The sequence below is a fragment of the Hermetia illucens genome, chromosome 1 (assembly GCF_905115235.1).
Source record: "Hermetia illucens chromosome 1, iHerIll2.2.curated.20191125, whole genome shotgun sequence".
Classification (NCBI taxonomy): domain Eukaryota; kingdom Metazoa; phylum Arthropoda; class Insecta; order Diptera; family Stratiomyidae; genus Hermetia; species Hermetia illucens.
Genome location: NC_051849.1, coordinates 40,188,964 through 40,215,008, shown reverse-complemented (window position 1 = coordinate 40,215,008; position 26,045 = coordinate 40,188,964). Strand labels below are relative to the sequence as shown.

General features: G+C 41.0%; 2 protein-coding genes across 2 annotated transcripts; both read left to right on the top strand.

The window, feature by feature from the left end:
• The first annotated feature begins 244 nt into the window (after window positions 1–244).
• Window positions 245–5,004, top strand: LOC119661106 (kelch domain-containing protein 10 homolog). Its single transcript, XM_038070302.1, has 3 exons — window positions 245–417; window positions 488–824; window positions 4,113–5,004. The coding sequence occupies exons 2-3, from the start codon at window positions 489–491 to the stop codon at window positions 4,983–4,985; spliced, it is 1,209 nt and encodes a 402-aa protein (XP_037926230.1). The 5' UTR covers window positions 245–417; window position 488; the 3' UTR covers window positions 4,986–5,004.
• Window positions 5,005–8,903: 3,899 nt separating this feature from the next.
• LOC119659138 (F-box/LRR-repeat protein 6) lies at window positions 8,904–25,473 on the top strand. The gene is made up of 10 exons (XM_038067073.1): window positions 8,904–9,731; window positions 17,405–18,055; window positions 18,125–18,388; window positions 18,474–18,684; window positions 18,747–18,916; window positions 18,981–19,121; window positions 19,181–19,348; window positions 19,408–19,640; window positions 24,571–24,705; window positions 24,772–25,473. Exons 2-10 carry the CDS (start codon window positions 17,495–17,497, stop codon window positions 24,998–25,000), a joined length of 2,112 nt encoding a protein of 703 aa, XP_037923001.1. The 5' UTR covers window positions 8,904–9,731; window positions 17,405–17,494; the 3' UTR covers window positions 25,001–25,473.
• Window positions 25,474–26,045: the final 572 nt, after the last annotated feature.

The following is a 26,045-nucleotide window of genomic DNA, read 5'->3' as shown; positions in this document are numbered from 1 at the left end:
TATTGTTGTAAGTTAAAATACATCGACTCTCACAGATTTTTTCGATTTTTCGCGAAAGCCATAATTAGTTCAGTGAAAACTCCATAAAAATTTTCTGATTTGCTCGGCAGAATTAAATATAGTACATAAAATTCTTTTTAGCAACGAAAAAATTTTCAGTTTCGAATCGTGAGCAAATTGAATGTAGAACTGACAGTAATACACTATTGCGAATGCCCCTCATAGAAAAATAAAAGCGCACGACTCTGTATTATCAGCTGTAGCCGCCAGGTGTCTGAAATATGTTATTCTCGACGTCGTCGCCAGGAATTTTGAATTAAAAACTTGTCAAAAGTCATGTCCTCGCCGACTGCCTGCTGAGCCTAGTAGACTATGCTAACTTCATCCACCTGCCGCGAAACAAGCTAAATTTCACAAGTTTGTATTTTCAAATATTCTCGTGTAGTCCCAATGCAAAAACTTGCTCTCTCTCGTTTCTAACCAAAAGAATGCCTCTACCTGGAATGTCGCGACACAACGTTGTTTACCAATTTCGCCCGTACGAACTGAAGAAGTTGAAGAAGAAATCGATCGAGGAGTCGGCGGCGAGTCTTCCAGATCCCAGGAGTGGTCATCGGATAGCCTGCAATGAGTCGGATATTTTCTGCTTCGGTGGCTATAGTCCTGGATCAGAGGACACAGCGGACGCTGGCAATCTGTTTCAGGAACTGTGGAAGTATAATATTTTCTCAAAACGATGGACACTGGTGATTGCACCTGGAGCAGACGATATGCCGAAAGAAGTGGCATCCTGTACGGCTACAATTCATGGCAATATTTTGGTGGTAAGTTTGCTTCTCCTGAATTTTAAGTAGATTTTTCTATAGAGCAGTTCCATGTTTATATGGAATATTTTCTTTGTTTTGTCAGTAATTCGGTACGGAAATGAATCACAAAGTTGGTAACTTAGAAAGATGAGGTTTGGAATGTGTGCGCAGTTTCGTAGAATTTTCTACCCATATCTACCCAAATACTTAAGAAAAGTTTTATCTATTCATTTCCTGCTTGAAGCTTAAAGCCGTTATTGTTTAAGGGCGAAAACTTTAATCATGGGATGCTTGGGTATCTAAGCTAGCTGAGAAGTCTGATCTAGATTGGGTGCTAATACGACAATAGCCATGGTCGTTCCTTCATCTCGTCGTATTTTTCTCCTAATGCAAAAGGTCTTGTCGCTCCTAATTCAAACGCTTTAGAGCATTTCATTTCAAGATCGTACGCTACACTGTGATCAACATTGGCTCTAACCACTAACCCGGATATATTTTCTTGAGTAGTTATTGTAAAGCGTTCGACACTATCCTCACGTGAACAAGGTAGGCACCTTCTGGAATTGAAAATTAAATATCAAGCGCTACCTGCTGAACGTCAATGAATTTTACATTCAACCAAAGAGGTTTTGAATTATTAATTGATGAATCAAGTTATAATATTTCCTTCTTTTCAATGCAATGTAGCGATGTGGCTATGACATATTATTTTTTACCGAGAGATCAAACATGGTCCTGTAGAATTCGTGCAAGGTTTTCTGGGATAAAGGCAATGTAGCAAAGCCGTACGATGTTTCAGGATACGCAAAGTGTACTCCATACGGAGGTATTAGCAATACTGGAAGCCTGTCGATAGTTGGGGCATAATCCGAGCCCCAAGCATAACATAGTCATTCTGACCGACAGCCAGGCGGCCACTAAGATTTCGTTCTGAGTGAGGATATGGACAGCCAGTGCAGGAACCTGCTGCCCACGCTCAAACTAGACGCTCGGGACCTAAGTGAATTGCGACAGTGAAACTCTAGAGAGTATTCCTCACCCTCTTATGACACTGTGCCTTTGTACTCTGGTCAACACAGTGATAGTTCTGACTGCGAAGGTGCAGTCCGGGTTAAAGAGCATCACAATCGTATATCGCATTAGAGAGAGAGTTTGCAAGTAGTTGTCAGCCCTTCGCAATTTTAGGTAAAACAAGTCGGAAAACCGGAAGCTAGACGCTTCAGGTATGAAAGGTTTTGTATATTTCTTTTATAATGAGATTTGGGTGTGCATTTGTCCCATTAGCATGTAGCACGTAAAATATGCATATATTATGTGAAAATAGCCACTTTCAAGTGATATTGACATTCATAGTCTTGAATTTGCAGAGGAGCGCAGATTTGACCTAGTATAACTTTGTTAGTAATAGTGCGATTTTCACCAAATTTGGCAGGATCATGATCTATACTGTAGCCTACATTCCTGCAAAATTTTGTGATTCTACGGTGAACTTAAGGGGGGTTTTCCTGTCAATTACTAAAAATTATAGTAATATACTATTATTAACTTTATTTGAACAGATATCGATATGGAGGGTATTTCGGAGCCTAGGCACCATATAGTGGCAGCCCCCTGATTTTTTCCAGATTTTTCGGTTTGGTAGTTCCTGAGAATGGGTTCGTTAAAAAAATGACCACTTTCGACCCCCCGCACTCCCCCCTTTTCAGCAAAAGTCAAAACTAATACCGGCTTCGAAAAGTACTAACCGAGACCTTTAATTTGATACCCCACATGACTATATTTGATGAAAAAAAAATTTCCGGCCCCCTTTTGCATGTATGGGGAGCCCCCCTTAAATTCGTCGTAAGAGGATGTAACTCACTGTATGCGTGAGCGTTCACATTTCCCACCTTTCTACCAAATTTGGTGTCAATCGCTACAACCGTCTCCGGGAAAAATGCGTGTGACGGACAGACAGACAGACAGTAAACCGATTTTAATAAGGTTTTGTTTTACAAACAAAACCTTAAAAATGAGGGCTATACCTAATTTTTAAAAGCTGCCAGAATCCTGTTTTTCAACCGATCCCGTCATTTCTACACTGTAACCACATGTATTATGAACAAAACTACATTTACGCTTTCTTCTTCGGTTACACGGTTTGATCAAAAACGCAGGAGAAGTGTGTCCTCTCATCACTTCTATTTGTTCTTCTTATGGACAGGCGACATCCAACGTCCAGCGACCTATACATTACTTTATGCAGATAATGTCTTCATAGCAAAGCTAATCTTGAGCAACTTGTCCAAAAATAGAATGATCACCTCATGCAGCACGGTATTTGAATAAAACAGAACTTTTATCGACCGATCCTCATGAAACATCCTCATTGTCAGTGGCGGTGACCTGCCCAGAACTCATCGATTTAAATATCTTGAATCAATGCTATCTGCCAATGGGAACTGCGTTATTGAATTGCTTCACACATTAACGCAACATGGATGAAGTCGCATTCCACATTGGTGTTCTTTGTGATCGACGTAACAACGAACGTCTCAAATCTAAAATTTACCACAGTGTCGTCCGCCCTGTTGTCCTCTATGGAGTATTGCTCGATTATAAAAGACAATGAACGGAGTCTGACTATAATTCAGACCAAGATGTTGCATTGGACTAGTGGTGTAACACGTCTTGATCACAGCCGAAATAAGGATATCCGCGGTCGATAAAGAGTTCCATCGATCGTGGAAAAATTAAGAGAGAGAGAGACGTCTTCGATGGTATGATCACGTAATTTGCGGTAAGGATAAGTGAATTATCTTTGCCAAAATTGGTCTGAACATTAAAGTCGATAGCAAACGCCCAGAACGCCGGCCGAACCAACAATGGCTTGATACGCTGGATGGTGATTTGAAAGTCTCGCGACTGTAACCAGGCCAAGCAAATGGCGTTGAAGAAAGGCGCGATCACGATGTACCAACCCCACTTCTGAACGGGACAAAGGCTAAAGAAAAAGAAGAAGTTGGATCCAATCTCAAAAAAGGGCAGATTCAACATCAAATACAACCCTATGTATAATAACAACAACTGGATACATTTTTTATTTTGATTTCGTACTTTAGCTTCAAAATAAAAAAGGAAAACGAAAAATTTTGAAAACAATATTGACTGTGAAAAGTGTCGTCAAAGAATTTGCCGAATCCCAGCAGCAATGACTATGTCCCACATAGAGGTCACAACGATGAAGTTTAACCATCATTTCATTCATTTCTTTATCATATTTTTCTTTTAAAGATATAAATACAAGGTTATCTGACTTTTTTTTAGATCCACGGCGGCACGGGCTTCCCTTTTGGCGAATCATCATCAAACAAATGCTATGTATTTCAAACAAGTGCTGTGGAACCGAGTATCGTAGAACTAGAGGCAACCGGAGAACATCCAAAAGCTCAGTACGGGCAAGCAGTAACAATAGCCGACAACTTTCTATACTCAATAGGAGGGACAACAGGGTTTGACTACTCATGTGATGTTCATCGTTTGGACTTAGTTCACAAAGACTGGAAATGCATGTACACATCGAAAGGCAACATCCAAGACGATCCGAGCGGACGCTACAGACACGGAGTAGTTCATTGTGACGGACTCTTGTACGTTTTAGGTGGCGGAACATCGAATTCAGTATTCGATTTAGAACAAATTCCTGTTTTCAACTTAGTTTCCTGTAGTTGGACGCACGTCCAAACGAAGCCCGACGAACATGCTGGACGACCATATGGTTATCCTGCGCCGCGACGCTGTCACTCTTGCATTCAGTACGAAACTGAAAATGGCACTGAAGCCATTATAGCCGGCGGGTGTGGAGAGAATCTGTATTTCACCGATATTTGGAAATTGAACATAAAAACATTAAAGTGGACTTTAATGAAAGCTGCTCGATTGCCTCGACCCCTATTTTTCCATGACGCATGTATTACAAACAATTCGTGTATGTATATATTCGGAGGGATACAGGTGAACGGACGCTCGTGGTCTAGGACAAATGATTTAATGAAAATGTGGGTAAGGATACCGAAACTTAGTGAGATTTGCTGGGATGCCATTAGTTATTATGCTCCTAATTTATGTAAATTGACGAAATTAGAACTATTACGCCTTGGAATACCGAAAGAGTTTGCTGTTCGAATAAACAGTGTTTAATAAAAAATTTTCTGAGTTATCTTTTTGATCTTGCCATTTGATGTATTAACAGTTTGACCTTTTGGTTGTTGCTAGAAATTTTTATCCACCCATTATCAACTACCAACCCGTATACTATAAACAGCAAAAAAAATTTTTTTCTATTACGAAATTCGCTCCTTTCCTTTGCGTTTGACAAATAACGGAGATATTAACTTCAAACTTTTCAGAAATTTTTCCCACACTTCGATAAATTTCCCGGCTCTCCGACCACCTACTTTTTGCAACTCCTTTCCCCTTACAAGGGGTCACGAAATTTACTCTTTTCTCACAAATTGTATATAATTATGGAGATATTGGCCTCCAAAAATGGGAAAATTCTCACTTTTCATTATTTTTGTTAACTTTCCAACCTATAAATCATTTTGCAGCTTAATTTTTTAATTTAAAATTCACTCGGTTTTTTCGACACTCTTTTACATACGCTTTCTATATTGTTGGTTGGTTAATGAATATTCTCGGCAAACGACTACCACTCCTTTCTTTAATAAGTCCGATCATCTGGTATCTATCGAGATAGTTCGAGAGATAGTTCGGGAATAAGTAAGAAGCAAGATAGCTGACTAATGGAGTCAGGATTGAAACAAGATGATTTGGTCCCTACTCTTTTAACCGGGTGTTCGAAAACGTCCCGTCGTCAGGAAAGTGATTTTAAGGGGCAATTGACATCCTTTATTGCTGCTCGTAAAATCGGCACAATTGGTGACGCAGATGATATACATATTATAGCTGGGTCAATAATTGGTGCGACAAATGTTAGAGTGAAATAACAACACTCAGGGTCAAAGAGTCGAAAACCAAATCCAGAAAATTACCCCTGGAGCAAATACCACGATGGGCAAATGCAATTTCAGGCAAGGAGGCCAGTTCGCTTATCTAGGGACCTTACACACTTAAGACGGAAATTAACTTGGTGAAATTTAGCGGCGATTCATTAATACTCCTAATATATTTGACGCGATACTTCCAATTATGAAGTCAAGGAAAATAAAAAGAAAGAAAATTAAATATATATACAATCCTAATACGCCTATGCTACTGGATACGAAACGTAGATGTTAATGCAGGTGTCGGAAAAATTACATGTCTCAGGGAAAAGTACTTCGAAAAATGTACAGAACAATATATATATATAACCATGAATTATTCAATAACCGACCCGCGTCTACCTTGAACAAATTCCGCAAACTACAAAAAGCAGGGCGAATACAGGGGGATTGAATCCCGAAAAAGAATGTTTGAAAATAAAGAATAAGAAGAACGAGTGGAAGTCGTGGGAAAGGTGGCAGGACCCAATCGCAGATAGCAGGTTTCTAGGTTTGCAAAATACGAAGGTGTGATCCTTAGCCCAAGACAGTTGTTGGGGAGATCAAGGCTCAATATGGAATGTATGATGATTGCATCATGCCCCTCATTGTGTATATAAGGATGAAACTAAAACGATAAATTGTTTTTTTGTTTAAGAATAACTACGCTAACTGCTCAGCCTACAGCGAGGGATCCGTGGACCAAAAAAGGGGGGGTTGAGTTGCTCCTCGTTTGGTCCGGCCCGACATCAAGTGGATGCGGACTTAAGATCCCTCAATCCTTAAACAAATTATTTCAACTCTGGCCAAGCTTTGACCTAAAGTATGGAAGGATTTACATTCAACATAATTCGCAATCGCGTCATGTTTTATGAATTTTATAAAGGAGCGTTTAATAGATGCAAACTGCTTCGGTCATGCTACTCTCAAACCTCTGCTCTAATACGAAACCGTAAAGTTGTCCTCGTTTATCTTTGACATGCCACCGTCCCGGACATAAATGCTGTAGGAGGTTCAGGGAGCCATAAATAGCCCGGAGAACTGGAGAGGCCCTGGCCTAGATCGAATGCAGAATTTCTAGTACGAAAAGTTCACCAATATACATGGTTGGTTGCACATAGCTTAGACCAGGTCATTAGTAGGCTGAAGGAATTTCCACTCTTCTTTACTGCAGGGACTACCTAAAAACAACATTGTGCTCCAGACTAACCTCGTCGGGGTACAGAAGGGCTGCCGAGTTAGATCAGAGGATTGCGAAGAGCAACTCATTATCGACTTGGTAGACAACTAGAAACTTTAGTTGCAATATCAATTACGTCAAGAATTTTACAGAGCCCAGCACACCTGGCTCTCCGATTTCCCAAGTCTTTATAACATTGATCCCAAATTAGTCTAGTTTTTGGCGAAAGTCATGGAAGGGTGGTATACAACCTCATTATTACGCTCACCAGAGGATACCAACGCCTAAGAGCTCATCATCAGGAGAGGAATCTTCCAGGGGAATTCGATGAATCCTCTATAGTTATGGGTTCAGTGTCATAGTTTTTGTAAGTTGCTCTCGAAATATATATCTACACTGATAAATAAAAATTGTAGTTTGGAGGAAGCTATTGGTCTTTCACTTTCAGGCTAGATTACCAATAGCAGACAATATCTAATCTCTACTGAATGATGCTAGAGAATATGGTTTTGGAATCAAATATAGCATGCGTTCTAAGTGCGAGCTGACACACTTGATGTTTTTAGATGATATCAAGTTGTATGTTGGTATTGATGACTATTTTAGAAAACTGTTGTGCAGAGTTGACATACTCAGTTGTTATATTTAAATGGAATTGATCTAGACAAGTATGGAAGCCAAACCATTTGCAAGGGTCATCACAAGCCGCATACCAGACATAGCGTTAGCTGCCTTGACATTCAAACTATCGTCGAGACAGACTTCTAGATGTACCTACAAATTCTACAAGAAATCCAAGATCGAGATGGTGATTTGAAGAGTACTATACTGTCCGAATTCTTGCCACCAGCCGTTTGCCAAACAGATGGCTGTATGCTGGGGAACTTTTTCCTGAGACGAAGGGATTTAAGTACGCTATACAGGATGTCGTGGTTACCATCCATGTTTATAAAGAGCTGATAATGAAAGAGCGGAAGAACGACTCTGTAGAATTGTGTTGCTTGGCACGTTGGACCATCTCATTTTTGGTTGCACTGTTATGACGCCTGCACAAGACACAGAGAGGAATTATCCTGTATGTAAGGTGATTCATTAGGTCCTTGCATATAAGTATGGGCTGATCACGGAAACATGATCGGGTTCCTGATATGAGCCACAGGCAGTACTCGATAGTTCTGCTGTGCTGTAAGTTGACAAGATGCGTCGCTTTGCGTACATTTTTGATGTTAGCAGCATTGAACGGAAAAGAAACGGATCAATACGTCACGGGCTCGAGATGGTAGTTATATTTCCCATAATAATTTGGGCTACATTTATTATACCTAAATCTCTTACGGCTTTCCTAAATGTCCTAGAACTCTCACACAGTCCTATTCGAACTATGCGAAGTACACCGTTCTAAAAACGTGCTTGCTATTGCGGGGTTTGCTCGACAGATTTCCCTAATAAGCCACCACCACCCAAAACTATCAAAGCCCCTGCTTGGCACTTAATAGTAGCGTTAAATAAAACTTGACATCTGCCAGGATTGTAACAAAGGAAGAAAATATTAAAATTTTAGCTAATTCTGTGAATTTTTGCAGAGTAGCATAAAGTCAATTTCTTGCAATTCCGATATGATATTCGAATGATTTCAATTCAATAGTAAAAAAAGTGATTAGAGAAGCTCTACCGCTTGATCTTGAAGCAATAAAAATGTTGTTGTGCTCATATTATTCTTCTTAGACCGGTTATTTCAACAACGAACACTTAACAATTTCATCATTCAAAACGTCCCTTTATGTTCCCTTCAATCGGCCATTGAACGTGTTTTCTGAAATCTGCAAACTGAAAATTTCCCCTGGCACAGAAATGTCCCCCCAGGAGAGATAAGAACCATTTCTGTATACACAACAGAAAAGCAGCAGAACACGGAATCCGAAGTCGGGCATCACGTACGGGGGACTCGCTGCTTGGAAAAACGCGGAAAATCGCCTCCAAAGTGTCGGGAAAGTGTTAGTTTTTGCATGGATGTGAACCCTCGGCGCAGCGGACATTTTGCCAATTGCAAAAGTTGTAAAAATCGGCGCAGCCACGGATAAATTTTCGTATTTTCGGATTGTGTTTACATGAGAAAAAAGTGCTTGCCAGGAGGGAGTGCGCGACGGTCGTATCGTCTGTCTCTATCGAGAGTGCACTTGTTTACCCGATGCTGTTGCACGGGCGCTGATCGGCTATCCTACTCGCATCGGAGGGCCTGCCTGGGCCGGCCAGTTGAGAGAGCAAGGTCGACGTAGTGCTGGCACTCGTGCTCGTGTGGCGCCATCCCTCTTCATCCCACGGACTAGTCGGCTCGACATACGCTCAGTGGCCGTGATTTGGTCCGCGCGCCTCAAGTGCACGGAACATTTCGTTGGCAGGATGCGTGTCTAGCGTGCGTGAGGCGACGACCGAGTGAAAGTTGTGGAACGAGAAAGTGGCCGGCGCGCATGTTTCCGCGGCCGAACTGATTGCGTGTGCGGCGCGAGAACGGGACAGAGCGGACTCAAGTGTCAGCCAGACTCGATTCTGTTTACGATTTATGACATTTGGGAAAGAGACAGGTGCTCGGTGTTGAAGTGTGTGAGTGTTTATTTTTCGTGAACTGCTCTGGAGGGCACGTACCGCCGTCCTGGTCGTGTCGCGCTGCTTCTTTGTGCATATTTTGGAGACGGCATGAAAACCCGCCAAGTGAGCTCGCAGGTAAGATTTGGGTGCATTTGGCCAGAAAATCACGTCACGACCCGAAATTGCATTGGTCTGCCACCGAAGTGACTTGATGGCACCGCGCCTCCGAATTTTGCTGTCGTAGCCGAGGCGGTAAAGATTTGGAATTAAATTGCACTGGCCAGTATTGCTCATTGACAAACGGACAATATTTGTGCAAAGTACAGATTTCGCAACAAAATCTTATTTTGGCCAAAATGAAACCTCGCAGTGTCGTCTCCGAAAAAAATTGATCAAATCGGGAGGGAGCCTCCCAATTAGATCAAATTTTGATGTCAGCAATTTTTGCAGTTTGAAATTAAATCAGCAAACTTCCAAGACAAGTGGAGAGATGACGATTTTATCCAATGCAGCATTTACCCCAGGAACAACTAATTACTGTGTTGGAAACGTGAAACGTGTTGACCTGAACGATATTATTTTCGCCCCAATAAGAGCAAAAAATTTGCAGTTTGATCTGATTTTCCCCAATAGCCGCTGAGCGACTGAATAAATAAGCGAAACTTGCACAGTAAGAATGCTCGACTATATCTCACATGTTAGCGCGGTTTTCATGTTATTTCAAGAATTATTGTTGGCGATTTGAGTGCATTGTGATTTGCTTTCCACCGGGAAACCCGTGAACCTCTCTTGAAAGTATCGTCTCGATACTTGTGTAGCATATTTATATCCTTTGTTGCGACAGGGAAGCCAGAAGCTCCTTAAACATTCAAAACACTAATGTGCATTGTGATCCTAGGTGAGGGCAATCGCTTTGAGTGCAACAGTTGGAGGGGTATGTACGTGTGCCTGGTCGGCAAAGAGCAAGCTTGACTTTGTTCTGGATCCTTCTGCTGTATAGATCACATACATGATTTCTTCTGATAATTAGTCAGAATGAACTTACAAACAATTGCTGGCTAGGCCAAAGTCCATTGGTTCGAAAGGCAAGGAGTCTTTAAAGGGCTCCTGGTATATTCAAATTTTCTTTCCGACTACGCAGTATTTTAGTTTACTTCCCAAGTGGTTCTTAGGAATTTACATATCTATAATTGAACATCAATCAAGGCAGGACAAGGCAAGGAGAAATATATAGTGGTAGAAACCAACCAACCAACAGCATCAAATCACACTTCTCAAACGAGAATAAAAAAGATAGAAAACTATCATACAACTTTGAGACCGTTGATAATTTTTCCAATCTAAGATTTAAAATCACAACCGATAACAGCTATGACGATGAAATCCGCGTACAGATCCTATTTCAGCTTACAAAAACCGTTCCGCTCGGAAGACTAACCATAGGGGCAAAGCTCTTAAGAGTTCTTGGGTTCTTAACAAGAAGAATTGCGAACTCTAGGTCGCGTTCGGGGGAAGGATCCTCCGAAGAATTTTTGTCCCCTTACATGACGATGGACGATTTCGTAGTCTACATAACAACGAAATCTATAAGCGATATCATGACCATAAGATTGTGGATAAAATCCGGCTCAATAGGTTGCGGAGAGCGGGTCACTTGATCCGTATGGATGAGGACGATCAAGCCCGGAAAGTATATAGGGGAAATATTTAGCCTGTAAAGTTGTAAAATAATTTTGGTAATCTAATGCAATAATTTAAAATATTGGAGGTCATAGTCCAAGTAAAATATTGGCAGAATAGACAGACACGCCATGGGTTCGAATCCTAGTTCCATACATGTCTGTCGTTCATTGACTGTGAGCTTGTCTCACCATCATTTATACAGCATTTAGCGTTGCGATAATGGAACTGAAGCTTAGTCTAAATCAAAGTTTTGTGTCCAAAAAGGAAAATACATTCTATGCAGAACATGTACCAAGCTTGAAAAAAAAATTTAGTTCTTTATTTATTTTTGGAAAGTGATCCATATTTTATTATTATTATTCTGTTAAGGGAAAGTCGCACCACGTCCTTAAAGAACTATTGTGCCCCTTTTACTGGTTATAGTGTACCTATTGATCATAGTATCTCAAGCAGGCCTATAACCGTCAGGAACTTTAGTATGTTCCCTACTTCCAGATCTTTCAGCTTTGCATCTGGTATTAAGTGTTCTCTCAGATGCCTTAACCTACTTTGCACAATTGCCGGACACTGTCCCTGGATGTGTATAGTTGTTTCGTCATATTCCTTACAAGCCCTGCAGGCAGTATCCGTAGATATCCCTAGCTTCCCTAGGTGATATTTCAGCTGACAATGACCAGTGAGAATTCCCACTATGATTCGGAGGTTCTTTTTGGTAAGGTTTAAGCAATCCTTTGTGCGCATGAGTTTGTATTCCCCAATAAGCATCCTGGACTGCTCCATCCCTGGTAGGCCCGCCCAGTATAGTTCCCTCAATCTTCATTTCTTAGAGTCATAGCCATGAAACCGTTTCAAATTCCACAGAAGGGTTCTGGCTCGTGTAAAAGCATCCCTGTTCCCTTCTTGGCTAGTCCGTCCGCTGCCTCGTTGCCTTCCAACCCAGGATGGCCTGGAACCCAAAGTATCCGGTCCCATGTACCCATGTATTCAGTCTCTCAAGGCATTCCCACACCAGTTTAGAGTTGACCTGGTTGGACCTTAATGCCTTGATCGCTGCTTGGCTATCGTTGAGAATACCTTTGTTCTGCCCCCTGTAGTTCCTTTGCAGATTAAAGGAGGCACATTTGTCCATGGCGTACCTGCTCATTGGCTCAAAGTCTATTTTCCTTCGACCAATGACACCGGCACCCGCTGCCTCTGGTGTGACAGATCCGTCAGTGTACCAAGTAATCAGTTGCTGGTTTAAGCCGTATGTCGCAGCCACGCTCACCCAGTTTGCCTTGTTACTCCATCGTGTTCCAAACTTCTTATCGAAGTGAAACCTCGTTGTCATGTTATCCCTTGGTATCAGTAATTCGGGATATCGCCTGGAAATAATATCAATCTTCCTTCGATTTAGGCAGCCCCCGCCGCACTGATACTGCCGGCCATCCTGAATATTGCCCGCCTTGCCTGCATCTGTATGTGCAGACGGGGAGGGGTTAATCCCAGAAGGACCTCCAGGGATGCCGTTGGGCATGTCCTCGTTGCCCCACTGATACATACACAAGCCAGTCTTTGCAGCTTACGTAATTCCCTGGCTTGTGTGCTGAGTTGAGTTCTTTCTGCCTAGATTACCGCTCCATAGGTAATTACTGGCCTTACTATTTCAATATATATCCAAAGTAGTATCTTCGGCCGCAACCCCATTTTTTCCTGCCATGGATCTACAAGGCATCAGAGCTCTCGTGGCTTTCGCGACATGTGTCTTCCCTTTGACCTCTGTTTCTCGTTTCACCTCCATATCACGTAATCTTATGGCTCTCCGATTTCCGTCCACAATTTGATGATAGATTTCGCTAAAATAAGATAAAAATACTAATTAAAATTTTTCGATATCTTATTTTATTTTGTGTAAAATAAAACCTTACCCAAATCAGTTATCATCTATCTGTCTGTTAGATATCCTTTGTTTGGAAAATTTACAGCTGTTAACATGATCATTGGTGAATATCTCTTAGGTTTAGCGTTCGTTTATATTATAAAGTCCTCGTCACAGCAGTTTAGATGTCTTCAATCGATTGGAAACGGATCCCACGAAGAAGTTTTCCAGAACTATGCCAGGAGTGCAGACCGGCTGGGTCCACATTGCGGATTTTTATTTTGGGCGACAGAGAACACTGTGGCTCGGAACATTGGCTCAATACACGTCGCTGGAAACGACAATCACCTTTCCCACCCGGTCGACCGTCTTTCTCAGTTTTTCTATTAGGTCCACGATCTTGAGGTACAAGCCCTTTTCAACTCAATGGAATTAAAAAACATAATCAGCATCGTTTTGAATTCTGTTTTGCTAATTCTTAGCCACAAGGATTTGAGTGTCAATCCGAAGTTTGGTGTTTGCTCTACGATTCGCATATGATATTCACCGGTATTCATGGTATCCAAATAGATTTATTCTCCACACATTCGAGAAGTTATCTAATCTGCTAATTATTCGGGAAGCTTGACGCTTTTCTCATGTTCAAATTATTCGTCGTCAGGGTATACACATTTGTAGCAATGCATTGTGGGGAATATATTGCTAAATTCAAAACATGGATAGCGAAGCTATATTTGCAGATGTGGCTCTATTTTGTTGGTGACCACCATATATAATGCTCGTCACCCAGATGTTTGTATGGGTTATAAAAAATTCGCAAAAATGCATTCCACGGCTAAGGTTCGATTTTTCTATATTTTACCTTTTTAAATGTTACATCTTCGAGGATATAAAGGTTGAGGCGGTCGTTCAGATATAATTTTACGGTCTTCTATGCAACCAGATTGGATTTGTTTTCTGTTGTAAAAATTATAAATTACGAATCAAGAGACTTCTTGCTCCTTCGAATCCTCCCTTTGAAGATGAGAACGAAGTGAAAAAAACTACCAAGCATTTTTGCTTATTTAAAGGAGCAGTACACAGAGGATGAAAACACTCTATGTTTAAAATGAGAGAGAGAGGCCGAGAAAAAAGGAACCAAACTCTAGGGCGTTGTAAAACCCGGATAATCTCGGGATTGTCGGATGAAAGTTGCTACCGCCCAACTATAGTATGCGGATTTCGTCATCTTAGCTGTTATTGGTTGTAATTTTAGATCCTATATAGGAGGAATTATCAACGGTCTCAAAATTGTGGTCCCCCATTGATGCTGTTGTTTCTTTGGTTTTTGGTGCTGACATTGAAACCATAGATTTCGTTTTAGCTTCTTTAATGTGCATCCCAAGATCTCGGGCCGTCTGCTCGATCTGGATGATGGCAGTTTGTACATCTATAGTTCTTCCCATGACGCAGATATCGTCAGCATAGACTAGTAGTTGGGTGGATTTGAAGACGATGATGCCTTTCACATGTACCTCAGCATCATGGATCACCGTTTCCAGGCTAGGATGAAAAGAATGCACCATAGGGCATCCTCTAGTCTTAAACCGTTGTTGATGTTGAATGGTCCGGAGAATGATGCTGCTGCTTCCATCTGGCGTCGCACGTTAGTCTAGGTCAGCCTAGTTAGTCTTATCAATTTCGTCGGGATACCGAATTCTCTCATGGCCATGCACAATTTTACCCTGGCTATGCTGTCATAGCCGGCCTTAAAGTCAATGAAAAGATGGTGCAACTGACGTCCATATTCCAACAGTTTTTCCATCGCTTGCCGCAGAGAGAAAATCTGATCTGTTGCTGATTTGCCTGGAGTGAAGCCTCTTTGGTATGGGCCGATGATGTTTTGGACGTATGGGTATCAGGCCTAGCAAAATAGTGGAGAATATCTTATAGATGGCTCTCACAACGTGATATATCGATAATTGCTTCGCTACGTGATATTCCCCTTTTTAAGTTTTTATGTGAAACAAAATCGTATCAAAATCGAATTATGACTACCTGTCTGTCTATCACATCCGATTTACTCGGAAACTACTGAAACTTTTGTCACGGAATTTGGTCTGTGAATCCCTTCACAAATAGCAAGTGACGCCATTTTCTATTGAGCTTAGGAGGGAAAGACGAGTGCACATTTTTTAGTTAGAATTTAGTCGTTTTGGGTATAAAATGAAAATGCTCAATTAGTACTTTTCAAAACTCCCTATTTTTGATATTCGAAGAAAGATAGGGGTATGAGGGCTCAAAATTTGCAAAACCAAATGAAGCAAGTCTCGGTCTCAGAGCGTATTCGACGGAAAAACAGGGGAAAAAATTAAAATAGCGCATTTATATAAAATCTAGGAATCAAAATACATCGCATTCTAGAATTTACTCATCATCATATAAAATGAACCCAGGTGAACGGGGGAGGGGGTGAAACATTTTAGTTTTCCTTTTTTTAGTTCTTTGATATCAGCATCGGCCACTCGAGATAGAAATAAAAATCTTTATACTTGCCCAACTTCCGGTATTCTGGTTTGTTTATATAAGGGACAGATAATGCCTCGTTGCCAGTCATCAGGCATTAATTTGCTGGCCCAAACTTTAAGCATAAGTTCGTGAACTGCTTGGTGTAGTTTCTCGCCTTCATATTTAACCAGTTCCTGGTGAGTTATGGTTGTTAAGCTGATGAATTGCACGGATTGTTTCTTCCATGTTTGGCGGTGACTGCATTTGTCCGTTGTCTTCAGTTGGCGGGACCTCCAACTTGCCGATAGTTTGGTTTGTTGGACAGTTGATCAAGGTGCGCAACTGAACGTTTCAATATGCTCATAGGTCGGAAATTAGATTTCCCTCTTTGTATCGGGAGGATGAGCATCGAGGTTGCTCACTGACTTTTCCAGTTCATAGACTTGTTGGTTCTCCCAGGCTTCCTTTTTCTGCCTCTGAAGTTGCTTCTCCAATCGACGGAGTTCGTGACAAATACTCACGCGAACCCGCGTTCTTTTAGCTTGCTGCTTTGTCCGGTAAGCAGCATTCTTCCGTTCCGTTGTTATCGTACATTCATCATCGAACCAATCTTTCCGATTCTTTGTAGCCATATCAATGATAACGTTCTCCAGGTGGTTGTGAAAATCATTTATCGATGCTTCAACTCTAGGACTTCTGTTGGCTGTAGTTATTGCGGCTCCCATTTCCCCCTTATAGGAGTTACAAAGGACTTTGCTATGGATGGGTTCAGTGCTCACTCCCACCTGATTATCAGAGGGTATTCTTGGCGGTGTTGTGGTTTGAGCCCGGAGCACCATTCAAGGCTGAGAGGTGGCGGCTTTTGATTAACACGTGGTCAATTTGAAAGTGGTTCCGTCTGGAGAAACCCGCGTTTGTTTGGGTACCTCTTTCCACGCATACCAGGCACTTCTAACGAACATTTCGGGTGGAACTGAAGGTATCCTTATCTGACCCTGCAGTCTGCTCTACAGAAGCGTGAACGGTTTATATTTAGAAATTTGCCTCGCAAGCGCAAAATGCGTAGCCGTTAGTCTATTTTTTCTACTCCGAACACATGGTTTACTGGATGACTGCTGGGGTAGTAGCTCTTTTCCAGGAAACGGCTCTCTGCGATAACACGAATCTTATAGTTTATGTTCTATTAATTGACGAGCCTGCGTTGGCGAGAAGGCTTCTATGTCGTTAACGATTCGATAACAATTGGTGTACAATTTCGATTTCGGATGACTTTTGGTCAAAAATCTGGATTTTGTGGTCTGTGGTGTAAATTGAAATGTGATCCTCTCAATTATATCGTCTGGTCTGTCAAGGAAGTGTTCTATTGGTGAATATTACTGGGGCAAGTTTAATTTACCCCACCTATTCTACCAAATACGTTCACTACCATCAGCTCTAGTGACTCTTTCCTATTCATATCTAAAATCGGGTTAAGATTGTCTTTGACCAATATATCGAGTTCAAACATTAAAAAAATTGTCTTTAGTCAAAAATTGCAAAAAAAAAAGGTTGTCGAGAGTCAGCTCTATACCAATGACCTTATGAGACAAACTTTCGCCAATTTCTCAGCTCGGGTAGGAGTAACCATATTTATTTAGCTAGATTTTGGAATCGCACTACAATATCCTCCTTTCTCTTACATGCGAATAGGTTACAGAGAAGCGTGGATAAATTGAAAAGTCTATTCCTCATAGAATACTTGGAAACTTCTCTAATCACTAAAAATTGTTCCTCTCAACAGCTTCCGTTAAATTTATTTGGATATGTGATCAAAATCATAGCTCGGCCGTGAGTGTCCTCTTCGAATTCTTCTAAATTCAATAGCCCCAAAATGGAGACGGAAACATTAATGCAAGTTGAAGAGGAACGCCCTGCAACTCCGCCCGAAAATAATGATCTGCAACTTCACGATCAGCATGATGAGTCTACTGCATCAGATCAAAAAGAAGAGTCCCAAGACTCTTCACAGTCAGATCTCCCGGCAAACGATATCAAGGAGGAGAAAGTCCAAGAAGATAACGAAGCAGATGAGGATCCAGCATCAAGTAATGCCGATATAAAAGATGAAATTAAGTCGGAACCAGACCAAACTTCGCAACAGTCTTCAGTAAATGAAGACGCTGGTCTTAATGTTAAATCAGAAAGTCAAACAAGTGTCAATAACACATCTTCTTCCCCGTCGGAATCTCAATCGTCCTCAGGATCGAACATTTTAACAGATATTCCTTTAAGGCATAATCCTTCTGTTGTAATTGTACCTTTAAAGTCAGTGACGAATGGCACAATACCCAAGTCAGGAAAGCCTTTCATGTCGGCTATCAATCCAAAATTGAATAAGCCACGGGGGCGACCGAAACGCAGTAAGGCACTGGTTGCAATGTACCAAAGTGAGGTAATACTAGGAATCATGTTGGCTTTAAAACAAAATCTTACAACATTGCATTTTTTTACTCTGTAACAGATCAGCGATAATAAGGTTGGTATTAAGTTGTGCATAAAAAAATCTGATACGTCGCAGTCAAAGAGCAAACCAAGTCGAAAACGATCTCGAAAATCAAAACACCGAATTAACACCGACAGTGATGATTCTGAGTATGAGAAACGGAGGCGGAAGGAAAAATCTAATAATAATACAGATAAACACAAAAAAACGGAAAGAGATTATAAGGAACCGGAGAAACAAGGTGTCTGGGGAGAGGCGCTACCGGAGAATGTTTTGTATAAAGTAAGATTTTTTCTGAAGCTAATTAGTTATTATTTTTAGCGTATTCATAAACTCACAATTGCCTACCATTGTTTTTTCCACCAAGGTTTTCCAATATCTAGTGCAACAGGAAGGTTGTCTTCCAACATTGTATCGTGTGGGTCGGGTGTGCAGCCTGTGGAGAAACGTTTCACTGTATCCTTCGTTATGGACGAGTCTAGACTTGAGTACGTGGATTAAAGAGAAGTATCACACAGAGGATAAGCTGAAATGGTTCATTAGCAATCGTCTAAGCAAATGCAAGGAATTAAATGTTTGTAAGTGGTCATACTTTTAATACGGAATATTTAAATGATAGAAATACAAATTGATGTTTCAGCAACATGGAAAATCGGTGATGTACAGTGTGTTCTGGAAAAATTAGCAGACGCTTGTCCCGATTTGGTGGGAATAAATCTTTCAGGTTGGAAGGGTTTAACGTCGGATAATCTAATTTATCTGGTGGAAAATTTAAAAAAGCTCGAAAGGCTTGATCTCAGCTCAATAAACGTAATTATAAGCTGGAAATGATTAGATTGAAGCGAATTTAATGTCCGCATTCCTCCTTCTACAGATTGAAATGAATTCAAACAAAAGTGCTGTAGGTCTTCAGTCACTGTGCAATGCCATTCAGGTCATCGATGGAAGGTTAACGCATTTACATTTAGCGCATAATAGATTGGCAGGAATCCCTCAAATTGTGAAGACGCTTTCGGTAAGAGTTTTACTAATCAGGAAATGCAGGAGTAAAGATCTTAAAGAAATATTTTACAGACGTATTGTCCGAACCTTATGCTTCTGGACCTGTCGAATGTTCGTACTATAGCGGTATCCCACGCAGTGTTACACGTTGAAATGCTTCAGCAGGGCTGTCAAAAGTTGAAGATTTTACGTATTACCAACTCTCATATGACACTGAGTTCGGCATCATTACAAGAACAGGTAACACTATCATATATTGATATCATGACTTGGAAAGTAATGTTCTTTTCTTTCCTTAGATGGACTCACCCGGTTTTCCCGAATTGGAGGAATTATCAGTTGCTTCACTGGCGAACGAGTCGAGAACAATAAATGATGAGTTCTTGCAGCGAATTCTCAAACAGAGTACAAAACTAAAGCTATTAGATGTGCGAGGTTGTGCTCGTCTAACGCATGATAGTTTGATACGATTACCTGCATGGGATTTGAAGCATTTGTTTTTGTCAGGGTGCTCAGTAACACGTGATTTTGGGTAAGTATTTGTATTTTATGAATGAATAATGAAGAGTTTGGATAAGTGACAAGTGGGTTGAATGTGATATCTACTCAACTTAGACTTTGGAAGAGATTTCAATGATATGTTAAGGGGCAACATGATTAGCATTGCATTCGTCCGTTATCCTGGTTACTCTGAGATGTTCGTTTGAGGCTTAGTACCTCATATCCTGGAAGTGACATCGTGATAAGTACATCTGTTTGTGTGTGTGTTTTCGATTTTCAGCAAAGATACTCTAGATAAAATAGTCGCTTGTCATTGCCATGAGCGCTTCAAAAGCTGTCTGGACAATGTTGAATGTAGTGGCAGGTCATCGGCACCGAAAATCGATGAAAAGATCCATAAAGTGAAGAAAACCATCAGAGGATTGGATTTCCACAGCTGAATAGAACGAATAATCACTGGGGCCTAGACTTGGGTGTATGAATACGAGACACTAAGCGATTGAATGGTGAGCTGCGAATGAACTGAGACGGGAAAGAGCACGAAGATAGACATCGGTCACGATTTTCATAGATTACAACGGTGTTGTGCACCATGGAATTTTGCAAGAAAGTCAAACAGTGGATAAAAAGTATTATTTGATGCAAGAAGTTTACGTGACGTAATTCGTGAAAAATGAAAGGATTTGTGGCCAGGCAATTCGTGCGTAAAATTTTAACCAAACACGCAACGAATACCACCTACAAGCCCTCGAAACACTCCTGATCTGGTTTGGCTTCCTGTGATTAGTCCAAACCGGCTATGAAGCCGAGAAGAAAACGATGGTCGACACCGATACCGTCTGATTGTTAAGTATAAAAAACTGGCGGACGCGGTTATCGAGCTGAGATGATTGAAGGCAAAGTCAAGACTGGAAACAAATTACAGCTTGAAAATAAAAAAAAAAGACTAAATTTTCCATAGAATGTCGAAAAAGATTATTTTATTCTCTATATACCGATATTTCGAAGACCAGTTGTCCTTTTCCTCAGTGAGTTTTAGTCTAGGGTGAAGCGCTACGACGAAGAAGGTGAAAAGAGAGCAATAGAATGATAAATTAACAACTGAACCTCCGTAAATTATAATATTGGTTACCTACTTTTTCTTCAGCCTTTGTCCTGCTCAGAAATGGGAACGGCTCGTCTTGATTGGTTGCACCGTTTTGTTCGATTATAGGCCTAGTGGCTCTCAAAACACCAACAAGCGTGTCAAACCATCATTATTTCGGACGGCCTTTTGGTCGTTTCGACTTCGATATTCTGATCAATCTTGACAAGTGAGTTCACGTCAGCAAGAATTCCATGCACATACCATCGAAGACGCCTCTCTCGCAATTTTTACACGATGGACGCAATCCCATTACTGCGATCCGGCTTTCGTTGTCTTTTATAGTCGATCAAAACCTAGAACCATGGAAGGCGACCGGGCGGACGACAATATGGTAAATTTTGGATTTAAGACATTCGTTGATGGATCGATCAGAAAGAACGCCAGTTGTGACACGTCACTTCACCCAAGTTGCGCAGGCTGCAATTTGATAACGCAGTTCAAATTGGGCGATAGTATTGATTCAAGATACTTAAATCGCTCGGTTCTTGGCATGTCTTAGCCACTGACAGTAAATGCTGCTTCATTCAGATGCAGTCCCAGATGAGGCAACCATTTCACTTTTGGACAAGATGCTCGAGATCAGCTTTGCTATGAACGGTGGATGTCTCGTGTAACAGCGTTCATAACAAGAACCAAAAGGAGCGATGTGAGGGCGCTTTCTTCATGAATATCAACAGTGACACGAGGTGGTTTTGATATTCCTGTCACACTTCAAATTTGATTCTTCGGATCGCGGCAAAGCAATTTAACCCTTCGTACGAGTTCCTCTGGCACTAGGTGTTGCTCCTAACATCCTGTCAAACGTCTTTTCTAGTTCCAGAAGTGCTATGCTTCTCACGGTGTTTCTCTATGAGTAGTCACGCAGTGTATGTCAGTAGTTCCGATGATAAACCTGGCTTGGTTCACTCTTATTTGAATGATGTGATTACGGTTGTCGAGGACGCGTTCAAAAATCTTCATGGTATAGGACAGCAGCCGGAGCAGACGGTAATTTCAACATTCTACTGGACTACGTTTTTCCAAATTAGAACGCTGCTGCTTTCTTAGCAGTCAAATGGAGCTCTATTCTCCTTAATAACCCAAAGAACTCACTGACCCACTGTGTTCAGTCCCAGCTCATCGCTTTCCAGAGCTCAGTTGCGATGTCTTCAGGTCTTGTTGCTTTTTCCGATCTCATTCGTTTGATTCTTTCATCGACATCAGTGTCGCTGACAGGTGAAATTCATCCAAATGTTGACAGTACTTGTGGAAGCGGAAGATGAGCAACTTCTTCCGTTGAACTCTACTCGAAATATTCCGTTGCTGGTTGTGGATCATTAAGCAAAGTACTGTTCTTGTAATTAACACAACAGACCTGCTCGGGTGTGCGTTAGTGCTGGCTTTTTGCAATCGCTGGGTTAACAGCGCTCGTTCTCTTCCCGTTTGGCGTTTCTTCTGACAAACCTTCATTTGGACTTCATCATTCCAAGCGCTAAATATTTTGATTGATAAACCGTTTACTTGGCTTGGTGGCCCTCAGGGTTGCATAGGCGTTTTTGTAGGTCGTGTGTTTCACTTGATTCCAGAATTCTTCGACATTTGTAATGGCCAACAATCCTGTAAGCGAAGTTACTTCTTCTTTTTTCTTACGACTATACACTCGCCATGCTCATTGCGCACTCAAAATCCATTTCTACCTTTTCATTCACATGACCTTCAATATCGCCCGCAATGAAGATATAGTCATCGGCAGGGACTTTACAGTCTTTCTGTCAAGCAGGTACCAGAAGGCATTTTTTTCTATGATGTAGTATGTGAAGAAGAAATGAATCTTGCAATCAACTGATATAACCGTGAGCTTTATCAGCTAGTCATCAAATCGCCCGACTTCTTTATAGAAGCTTTATAGCCATTTTTGCCGCGCTCCCGTTCTATGTCACAGTTTTTGGCATCGCACCATCGGGCTTCGAATTGGATGTGATCAGCGTTATTTTTCTTATTATATGATTTGATTTTCAACGAAATTGCTTAATTTTTATTATCATCGCACTTAATACTGCATAGCGGGACAACAAAAAGATTAATACAAGCATAGATAGCGAAACAGAATTCGAACGCAGGGTAACGAGAACGAGAGGCTCAACTGCCAAATCGCTATTTTTGGTAAAACTAAAAACATCCTATGAATTTAGATAAGATTATTGCGGTGACTACGAAGAGATATGAATTGAAATTTTGGCAAAATAGTCTGACATAATCGATTCAGTGTGAGGCGGAGTTATTTGTGGATAGTTTCACGTAAACGTTGCACAGCATTCAAATATTACAATATTTTGGGTTACTAGTTTGCTCGGATAAGTTGTGATAATAAAAAAGACTTAAAAGTCTTGACTTTTAAACAGTTTGTGTATTTTTTTCTGGCATTCCTTCGATTGGTCGTTCGTTTTGGAGTGGGGCATTTATGGGAAGGGTCGGAAGTCGAGGAGATGAGGATATTTAGGAAGAAAAATAGAGCCCTCTCATTGACCCCAACGGTCACCCCCTTAACAAGTTATGGGCCCCCAAAGTAGAGCTGTTTTGATGTCATAACGGTATGATTCAATGCGGAACATCGCCTTCAGAGGGTTTACATAATGAAAGTGTCCTTTCTCTCCATCCTGTTAAAAAATTGTGGTGGTCACCTCCTATTACAAATTTATGGCACTTCAGATGCGGAAGGGAGGGGGGGGGGGGGGTTATTCTGATATCATCATAACAAACCCTGCCTTGTCAACCCAATTCCCGGTGGAGTATTTTATTTAAAACTTCTTCAAGATTCTTCAATCGTGGGCACACACAATCAGTTCCCCATAATTTTAAGATTCTGACTGACTGGGATCAAACTGACTACGTAAGGTTGCTCGTAGAGTGAGTCCTTGTGTGTTTTACGTGGGTACCTGTCGTGGAGACTTAATCCCCCGGACACGGATTGATTTTGTGACCACAATTAGAGCCTCGCTGTGGCAAGCAACAACGGTACCAGTCTATACCAAGTGCATGGCTTAGCATTCATACTGGTGGATGCAAGACCTCCCTAAATCTCTACCGAACTAAGGAGTACGACACACGTGTTGAAACGCAACACCACGCTGAGACTCGAAGGTCTCTCCTCGCTTGAGTATAACCAACAACCCCCATCAAACTCCCACTAGGGGGCCAACCGCAAATAATCGAGCTATACTCACAACGAGAGTTCACCCGAGTGTGAGGGTCCAGGGGCTATCTCGGTTCCCATGGTACCAATATACGCCTGGTGAGGTTTCGTGACCAATTTGCCACTTCAGATGAGTCCCCGTGCAAACTCGGGTCTGATCGCCCTGATTAGGCCTTTGGAGCATTCGCTTACTGCATCACGCCCGGCAAACCAAAGTGAGTACAGCATCTCCCGGTGCCACCACTATGGAGGTTCTCCTCGGCCACTTGATTTTGGGTTGGCCTCCCCGTCTTCCTCACCGCCACCTCTGAGCACCAGGTTGCTCGTAGATATAAATCTAAATTTTATCTTATACAGTTGTGGGTTGCGCTTTCAACTGATGCGTGGAAATGCAAATCCTAATGCGACGCTCTTCGCCGAAGAAATTTTTTGGAACCAATCAAAATCTTTGTCGTCTTCACAAGTGAGAATATCGTTTGGATATTAACTTCACTGCAGGGCGCACGCAAATACCTCTTCGTCTATTGCACTCGGCACTACTGACTTTATTGGTATTGTTAGGAACTTGGTAGATGTGTGTTTGATGCTACACTTATTGAATTATATTGTGGAGCATTCCACTAAACAATTGTTTTATGATAGGTCTGGCTTGGAGCTAATCGCATCTAAGTGGGCCCATAGCTTAATCGAGTTTGATTTGGCGTGGGCAAATGTACAGGAGCCTCTAGACAACGCACTACGTGCAATTGCAGAGAAAGGTGCAGAATCGGCATTAATGTAAGTACATTAAAAAAGATGTGTTATATCGCAGAAGCATATACCAATTTATATTCTAATTTACAGGCATTTAAACCTATGCGGATCATCTGTCTCTGAAGACGCTGTGAAGGAGATTTTGGCCAATTGTCCGAATTTGAATTCCATCAATTTGGCATCATGTCGCGGTCTTCCCCGTGGAGTGAAACGTCTAATACAAGGACCGACAGAAATTCAAGAACTTCGTGATGTGCTAAAAGTAACTTTAAAAGTTATGCCACCCGTAAAGAGCGAAGAGAAGATGACGAGCGATTAGACGATAAGCTATGAAAATTAAAGAAAAAGAAACAAACTGGTTGAGAGACAAACAGAATTATGTTTTTCTTTTGTAACTTAGACTATGGAACGTTAGTTTACTTCTGAGAAATTCTTTCTTAACGGCCTGCTGGTAAGGCGCCGAAGTTTTTGATTATCTAAGCAATTAGTTGTTAGGATAAAAATTTAAATTAATTTAAATAACTTAGGCTGTAAGTGAAGAAACGTAAATATTATATCCATCTTTTTATAATTTTGTTTCTACATATTTAAGTTGTGAAAGATAACTTCATTTCTATCGTATCCCGTTATATTATATTCCTTTTGATAAACTGTAAAGTAAAATTATAATAAAATATAATGTTTCAATGAAAGAGAGATGATATTACAAAAAGACCAACATCGTGATATAAAAAAAAAACAAAAATTCTATTGTACGTTCAGTTCATTTCAAGAAATCATTTCGAAAGTATATTTTATATATATTTTAATTCAAAATTCTAAGAAAAGTTGTATGCACAGTTTTTGTAGAGATCACTAGTAGTAAGGATCCGCCTGCTGTTGTTTATCGAGGTGACAATTGACAAACAAGCATTTCTTAACATGAAAAAGGTTTTTATTGTTAGTCCGAGAGTGTTTCAAGATGGAAGTTATTTTTGCGTAGTATATGCGGTCGATATTAGGTACTATAAAGATGCTGATGCTTCAATTCCAACTGGGGAATAAGCGTTGATGAGAAGTGAACAAAAAGTGAAATTCGAATTTTCCGTCAGACCCAACAATGTATTGTATTAGAAAATGTTTGAAGCCAAAAAGGGTTTTGGAAATATTTGAGGAATATTACTAGTCAGAAAGAATATATTTTCTTAGGGTTAAGAGTTCTATTTTATAGAGTCTGTTCTTATTACCGGGTGTCGTAAATCTCTTGCAGGTCTGCTGTGAGAGTAGAGTAAGAGTAGTTCAGCCTTCCAAAAAAACGCACATTGATAGAACACTTCAACCATTAAAATATTGGTACAACAGTGCGGATGTTAGGCTGGAGTTCA

Coding starts and splice junctions, on each gene's coding strand:
- LOC119661106 (XM_038070302.1), top strand. CDS start 489: ATGCCTCTACCTGGAATGTCGCGACACAACGTTGTTTACCAATTTCGC. Junction 825..4,112: donor TTCATGGCAATATTTTGGTG/GTAAGTTTGCTT, acceptor ACTTTTTTTTAG/ATCCACGGCGGCACGGGCTT.
- LOC119659138 (XM_038067073.1), top strand. CDS start 17,495: ATGGAGACGGAAACATTAATGCAAGTTGAAGAGGAACGCCCTGCAACT. Junction 19,122..19,180: donor AAATTGTGAAGACGCTTTCG/GTAAGAGTTTTA, acceptor AATATTTTACAG/ACGTATTGTCCGAACCTTAT. Junction 24,706..24,771: donor GGTGCAGAATCGGCATTAAT/GTAAGTACATTA, acceptor TCTAATTTACAG/GCATTTAAACCTATGCGGAT.